The 8,015-nt window shown below is 34.3% G+C and overlaps 1 protein-coding gene across 1 annotated transcript; it reads right to left on the bottom strand.

The window, feature by feature from the left end:
• Window positions 1-2,050: 2,050 nt before the first annotated feature.
• LOC113059173 (uncharacterized protein C18orf19 homolog B-like) lies at window positions 2,051-7,407 on the bottom strand. The gene is made up of 4 exons (XM_026227463.1): window positions 7,308-7,407; window positions 4,381-4,819; window positions 3,392-3,503; window positions 2,051-3,309 (listed from the first exon to the last, which is right to left on the bottom strand). The coding sequence occupies exons 2-4, from the start codon at window positions 4,782-4,784 to the stop codon at window positions 2,989-2,991; spliced, it is 837 nt and encodes a 278-aa protein (XP_026083248.1). The 5' UTR covers window positions 4,785-4,819; window positions 7,308-7,407; the 3' UTR covers window positions 2,051-2,988.
• Window positions 7,408-8,015: the final 608 nt, after the last annotated feature.

Here is an 8,015-nt window from a genome sequence, read left to right as displayed (position 1 = left end):
TTTTATAATTTGAAAAATTATAATTCTAGAATTATATCACTTTTATAACTCTAGATTCCTACTAGAATTGGAATTCAAGAATTCCAGCAGCTCCGCTTGATGTAGAATAGTAGAGTACCTTGAATGGTGTCCAGATGCTCGTCTTTCAAGCACAAACTTTAAAAACACATAACTTCAGAAAATCATATTGCAGAGCCTGAGATGCGATGTTTCTCTCAGATTAACCAAGACTACAAAGAACGAGAGCACAATGTCACTGCATTCAGAACTGTATTCTATTTAAGAGTTTGTTTTACTTTCGTTACCTTTCAGTCTGTTCTTTTCACTGGCCGTTTTCAATGCTTTCATTAGTTTGCTGCTCCCACCATTGCTGCTGCTGCTTTTATGCTGCTTCTCTTCTTCTGCACGTTTTGTTTTGCCTGTCTGTCCATCCTCCTTCCTTGCACCATCCTGGTTAAATGTTCACCACAATTTGTTTCGTCTCAAGGGAAGAGCTTTCTGGCGTTTCCTACTGTCCGAGGTGTTTGCATGTTACTCGAGCTGAATCTGTGCCTATCGATCGTGTTGTTGTTTTGAGCAATGTAGGAACCCACTTGCACTCTAAAAGTTCCCACCTTAGCTGTGCCTCACTTCCAATGGTGCTTTCTTCTTCTGTGTAATGTGTTTTCGTTCATTTGTAAGGTGCTGTAAATAAAGTTAGTCTGTATGCACATATCCTACCCAATGGGTAGAAACCACAAAAAAGACATTGTTAATAATGTAACAATTTATAACCGATATAAAGATTTTAACATGGTGGCAATGGATTTGTAAATGCCTAAAGTTCATATGTGCTGCTTTTTTATTATTTTTATTATTATTATTATTATGGTAAACAAGGAAATTCATTAACCGAAGGATGCTTAATTATGAAAATACTGAACTTACAGAGCATTTCATATTGAACAGAAACAGAAACAGAAAGAATGAAATGCTGTTCTGGATTAGGATGTTTCTTTAAACACTGCCCCAATAACAAAAGGCACAGATATACACATGCACACAAAGGAATTTATTCAACTAGTTTTTACTCTGAAAACCATGGTTTCTACAATCACAATTCAGATATTTTTTCTCACAATTCTGAAAAAAAGTCTGAATTTTTAATGCACAATTGCCAGAAAAAAAAGGATTATGAGATAGTGTCAGTTTTTGTCTGCCATTTTTTTATTAGTATTATTATTATTCCTTGATGAAAAATAAATATGTAGGATAAGAATTCTAATTTAAAAAACAAAATCATTTTTTTATTTTTGTTTTTTAATTGCGAGGAAAAAAATATCCCGTGGTGGAAACAGGCTTCTGTGGAAAACCATTTTAACTTGAACTAGTTAGAAATTGGAATCCAGTGTATGGAAACATGGAATATGTATTTACCAGTACCAGACCAGTACAAAAAAACATTGCAGCATCATAATATGACAGTCTTGCTTAAAACAAGTGTTCATTTTATTTGACTTTTCATGCCACCCTGTGTTGTGCTTCCTGTCTTTACAAGTTTAATAATGAACCAAATGAGAGATGTAGTTTTAACATTCTTATTTTTGTTATATACTGTATTTCAGACATTCTTGTGTATGTGATGTATAGGAGCAAAAATGATTTTAAATTGCAGATATTTATGTGCTGGTGCTCCACTGTACAGTAGCTTGTATTCGCATGTCTATAGATATATACCTGAAGATAATGTACATAGCGATGCCATTTTGACTACAAGCACCTGACTAACAGCAGTTGTGACATTTTGAGCAATGCTTTCGAAGCTTTTCTTTCTTGCACAAGCACAGAGAAACTAACAAAACTGAAAAAGTTTATACTAGTGTGTGAAAACAGACATTCAGCATTAGAAAGCACTTATATCAAGACATTTTACACTCTACATTTCCCCCGGCTTGTGTTACTCCGTATGTTCATGTGTGTGGACATTTTATATACATGCACATGTACATATTTTTTATTTAAATCAATGTGGTGTAATTAGTTTTAAACATAAGGTATGTTACTGTAATACTTTTTTTTTCTCTCAGAAAAAGTAATCAAAACATGTTGCTCTTATCACTGTTATAGTCAAACTTTTATGCTTGTACTTCTGCTGTTGTCCAACTGCAGTTAACTAATAAACTAAAAGTACCAGTTGCTGATGTGTCTAATAATTACATTTTTACGTTAGGTAAAAAAAATATCCTGTACATGATTTCACATCAACAGTTTTACTCTCTCAATGAACACTGGCATATTAAGTTGATTAGTGTTCTTCAGTACAGTAATGCATTTTGACTGGGCTAAAAAGTGGCTAATAAATTATCTTTATTACCCACTGAGTTTAAACGGTCCAGATACTCGATAAACACAGTGCAATTCAAGACATTGTAAAGTCTAGATCACCAGGCAATATGCACAACTCAAATAACAAATGCATACATTAAAAAAAAAAAATCACGTAGAAATAGTTTTAATACTTAAAACAGTTTAAGTAAAATACATTCAAACAAACACAATTAACATGATTTTGGCTTAATATAATTCTAGTTTTATTGCTAGTTCAAGTTTGCTTCTCAACTTGCAGATTTAAGTGCATGGAAACCATTTCGACATGATGATGGTTCCTGTGTGTGAGCATTCCTTAAAGGGATAGTTCACCCAAAAATGAAAATTCTGTCATTTATTCACCCTCATGTCATTTTAAACCTGTATGAACACAAAATACTTTTTTCAGTCATTAGGGTCCAAAGTTGATTTGGACTTGACTGACTTGCATTATATGGCCAAAAAATGGCCAAAAATTTTGTTTTGCAGGAGTTAATGGTTATTAAAAGGTTAATTATTTCAGCTGAACTATCCCTTTAAGTCAACACCAAATACCTAGTGACAGCAATTATTGATTGTCTGAAACATTCCACACTAGGCTTCTGGGTTTTAGTGACATTTCTCTTCCCAATGCCATGCAGCCTAGTCGGCTTTCTTACGAAAAGTCATTTTGTCTTTTGTCTCCTGCAGTTTCTCAGAAAACTGGTCTTTTCTCTCAGAGAAGCGCTCTTTGGTCTCCCCCATTCGTTCTGAGAGCCGCTCTTTGGTTTCCTCCATCTTCTCTGAAAACCTCTCTTTCGTCTCCTCCATTTTTCCAGTCAGTCGTTCCCTGGTCTCCCCCATTTTGTCTTGAAGGTACTCTTTGACAGGCGGAGGGGTGGAGAGGTGTCCATGTTTGCGGAGGTACTGTACAGACAGGGAGGTGCCCCCCAGTGTAACCGTGTACCGTGCAGGAGTAGCGAGCTGTGATAGACAAATTGATTCAATAACACACATATATAGATTTTAAAGCCATATCAAATAATCTTAGGTTTTGTTTATGTACCTTATACATTGCATAGGCTGTGAGTGCATAACCACCCTGGGAATCCCGCAAAATTCCCACCATCCAATCCGGTAAACCGATGAACTCCAAAAACGGGACCAGATTCACCCCTCTGTGGAGTACGCAGAACATTAACATGTCACTCACATTTGCTTTTTTAACCATCAAGTGCTGTTTGTATCGAAGTAGCTGACACTGCTAAAGCTCGTCTGACCTGCTGAAGCTCAGACGGACTTTATCTGCTAAAAGTCAACCTCCCTGCCAGCCTCACTTAATCCCAGTACACTTGATCTGTAAGGTTTGGTCTCTGAAGCACCTCAATTCATGTAGTTTACTGAATTCAAACATGTAGAGCCTGTTATGTACCATGCATGATGATGCACATACATTTGGCATCATATTAATAAAACTACATAAACTTTATAATGCACAATATATTGGTTATCAGATTTTTACTAATTTAATTCATTTCAACATTTCATTACAGCTGTCGTCATCTAACATTCACTTAATCTTTAAATGCACTGCTAATTTAATAACAGTTAGATGTAATTTTCAGCAAATGGATATTCACTTTTCATACTGTACATTTTTATACTGTGATGTCTATATTCAGCTGCAACTTTTAAAATGACTGATTTTAGCTTTGTGTTTAATGAAGAAAATAGTGTATAATTTTTAATATCGGCTGTTTATCGACAGAATTTATCAGCAGAATTATCTCTAATTAAATTAAGAAATGTGTCTTTTTAAGGTCCATGCTTACAATAATTATTAATAAAATAATTATTAATAATTAAAGAATAATAATTAATAAAATACCAAATTAAATATATAAATAATCCAACATTTTTACAGGACTGAAAAAAATTTGAAAATAATCAGAACAAGAACTGACAAGCTGGACAAGTCAAAACAGAGACAGAACATTTTAAAATAGAACTTTTTTTTGTTAAAGAGTGCATTACTGATGACTCATGTTCACTTACTTCATTGCAGCATAATAAAAGCTCCCAAACCAAACAGTGGACGTGACGATGTGCACAGGCACCATGACTTTACCATACTGTTTAAACGTCTTTTTAAATCTCTGAAAGAGCCCGATAGACTTGTCCTGCAGAGGGTCGACATCGCCCTTATTCTGAGGGGCAGATGCCGAATCTGCCTTATAAAGACCCTCAGTCCCAGCTGGACTCTGCCGAGGGTTTAATTGCGTTTCTTCCTCTGTGGACGTTTTGAGGCCTTCCTTTGTCTGGATGACATTAGTGCATCTGAAGTAGCGTGAGGTCCGGACGGTCACAGGAAGCTCCCCCTTATCCCAGGTGCGACCAAAGTACGCGGAGCGCAGCAGGACCACACGCCGCACCGTGACTGGAGCCCACATCCTCTGCATCACCTCCTCCCCCTACAGAGCGCCACCTACTGGACCTGGACAACCCAAAGAGGTTAGTGTCAAACATCAGTTACACCCAAATTATGAACATCTTGCTGATTAGTCTGAAAAAAAAAAAAAAAAAAATTTGTATTTAAATTAAACAATTTTACATTCAAATGTTTATACATAACACAATCGTTCTAAGCAGCGAAAAAAATTATGAACAATTTAAAATGCCCACTAACATTATTCTGTCTGCTTAAGAGGTGTTTGCAGCGGGGTTTAACAAACTCAAACACACTGGATAAATGACATTTTGTCCAACTGATAGTCGTTGTCACTCTGTGCACATGATAGATATGTTAAACGCCAAACATGTCAAAAGTGGAACAAAATAGCGGTACTCATATGAACTGCGCGTCACACACAGACATTTTATCCACTCACCTCAAAAGAAAACTGTGTAAAATGAGTTTAGAGCACATGCATTTATTATTGTCACCAGACGCAATCACGCACTAATGCGACTAAATTATTTTGTTAATTATAGCTACTATCAATTGATGTGGATTTGTAATTGAATGTCTTTAGGCTTCTGTTTTTCAATACAAACACCACAGAAACCATATAGTAAGGCTAATTTTTTACCGTGGTAATGAAGTGCTGTATTATGACCTAACAAATGTATGAAAGATGAGGCTGTTACAGATTTCACAATGGTACTGTTTTGGTTAATAAAAATAAATGCTCTGAATACTCTGAACTCTGTTTCTATGAGACTAAACTTGTACAATTATTACATGTTCAGTGCTTCCAAATCAGGTGCTGGTGCCACTGCTCTCAAAACTTAGTCTGGGGCCCTGATTATATAAATTGTACTGTAAAATGTTACCGTCATTTGAAATTTAATCTGTTTAATTGTAAATTAAATATATTTTTGGTAAACAATTTTTTATTTTTTGTTTCGTTTAATTTTAGTATATCATTATTATACCATGCATAATTTTAGCTTTTTTGGTTTAAAGAAGAAACCAAACCAATATATACCGGTAGTTGAGCTTTGAGGCTCAATGCTATAGAAAAGCAATAAAAGTTCAGGAAGAGTGTTTTCAGTGTTGGGCTGCCAAATATTTTTTATGGGAAACTGCAATATTTTTTCAGGATTCTTTAATGTATAAAAAGTTAAAAGGAACAGCATAAATTCAAAATATAAATCGTTTCTAACAATATAAATCTTTGCCATCACTTCTTGACATTAAGGTCTTGTCAATTTAACACATCCTTGCTTAATAAAAGTTTTAATTTCTTTCATAAAATGAAAGAAAGTCGCCTCTGGCTTGCTTAGTTGGGGTCACTTCATCTACAGCGATATCATTGACTTGATTGCCAATTAAAACAGACACTATTTCAACTGAACAGAGATGACATAACTGAATTCAATGATAAACTGCCTTTAACTATCATTTTGCATTATTGAGACACTGTTTTCCAAATGAATGTTGTTCAGTGCTTTGGCGCAATGTATTTTGTTTAAAGCACTATATAAATAAAGGTGATTGATAAAATGACTTTTGAACTGTAATGTATATTGTTAGAAAAGATTTCGGTTTTAAATAAATGCGCTTCTTTTAAACTTTTTATTCATCAAAGAATCCTGAAAAAATATTACAGGTTTAAAAATATATATATATATATTAAACAGCACAACAGTTTCCAGCACTGATAATAAATCAGCATATTAGAATGATTTCTGACGGATCATGTGATATTGAAGGATGGATTAATGATGCTGAAAATTAAGCTTTGCATCACAGGAATAAGTTAGATTTTAATGTATATTTAAATAGAAAAAACTTTATTTTACATCATAATAATATTTCACAATATAAAATTTCTTCCTGTATTTTTGATCAAATAAATGCAGCCTTGATGAGCATAAGAAACTCCTGTATTTTTTTTTTTGTTTTTTTTTTTTGTACAAGCTAAATAATGAAGTAAAAGCAGCCAATTAGTGCCAAGGATATGTGGGAAGCAGACTGATCAGATTAAAGACAAAAGTTTTTTTATTTGTTTAGAATTTTTTTTAGTGTTGAGAACATCCCCTTAAATTTTCTTCAATTTTAACATCTTTCTCAATTCCTAAGAAAAAGACCAACCATCTTAGCTGAAAAACTAAATTCTCTGCGCTTTGGTTAGTTAAGTTACATGAATAAAGAGATCTGTTCAGTCACAAGAGTTTCAACACATTTAATCCACCAGACGTTCGGGGCGAAATTAAATTCCTTACATGTTATATTAATGGATTAACATCAGTTTGCTCCCAACTTAATGTAGATCTTCTATGTACAGTATGACACTGGGGTTGCTTTAGAGGACAGACATACGTTTACAGAACTAAAATCACTAACGTCAAAGCTCAAGTTAACAGGGCCCTGAACTTCAATACACTCTGCCAGAACCAGAACAGCTAAAACAACACCAATTGTATCAGCTGGTAGAAACAGTTAGAAATAGTTTGTTAGAAACAGCGTGGAAACTTACATTCACCTCTCGAAGGTCTGCTGTGGGTTTAAGGAGAGTCCTCGCAGCGCTCCGTACTTCAGCAGACACATGTCATGTGCACGCACGTTCACTCCACATGGAGCGGCTGCGCGCGGCATTATGGGAAGTGTAGTCTTTTGGAGGTCGGTTACGATCGCTGAGCTAGGTTCAAGAACTTGTATCCACCCACCTTTTCCCAACTTTTGTAGTTGTTATTATTTTGCATGTATTTTTAAAATTTATTTTTGCATTATTTTGGGTGAGTTGTTATTAAATAAAGCATGAAAAATATAACAATAAAATAAATTAAAATATATATTTTATTGTATTTATTATTATTATTTTTATCCTATTTTTCTCTATCCCAAATTCCTCTGGATTTTATTCTTTCTTTCTTTTTAATTCTTTTTAATATTATATAATAATAAACTTCAATTTAACGTTTAACTGGAAATTATGTGTAAGTTTGCAGTTATGTTTTGTGTCCACTAGATGGAGGTCAAATGGGGAAACGTGGATCAGAGTTGTACTGTACAAAGTCGTGGCCAAATGTTTTGTGTTTTGCAAAGTTTGCTGCTTCAGAATTTGTAGATTTTTTGGTATACTGGAAAACAACAATAAGCATATCGTAAGTTTTAAAGGCTTTTAATGGCAAAAAAATATTTACAGTCAGTATTTACAGTGTTAATCCTTGTTATTCATAACCTC

This window comes from Carassius auratus, chromosome 41, assembly GCF_003368295.1.
Source record: "Carassius auratus strain Wakin chromosome 41, ASM336829v1, whole genome shotgun sequence".
Lineage (NCBI taxonomy): Eukaryota > Metazoa > Chordata > Actinopteri > Cypriniformes > Cyprinidae > Carassius > Carassius auratus.
This window is presented reverse-complemented; position numbering and strand designations above follow the sequence as displayed.

Excerpts from the sequence above, each read along its gene's own strand:
- LOC113059173 (XM_026227463.1), bottom strand. The coding sequence starts at position 4,784 with ATGCAGAGGATGTGGGCTCCAGTCACGGTGCGGCGTGTGGTCCTGCTG. Across the intron at positions 3,504-4,380 it reads TTTTATTATGCTGCAATGAA|AGGGGTGAATCTGGTCCCGT; the intron begins GTAAGTGAACAT and ends CGTACTCCACAG. Across the intron at positions 3,310-3,391 it reads CAGCCTATGCAATGTATAAG|CTCGCTACTCCTGCACGGTA; the intron begins GTACATAAACAA and ends TGTCTATCACAG.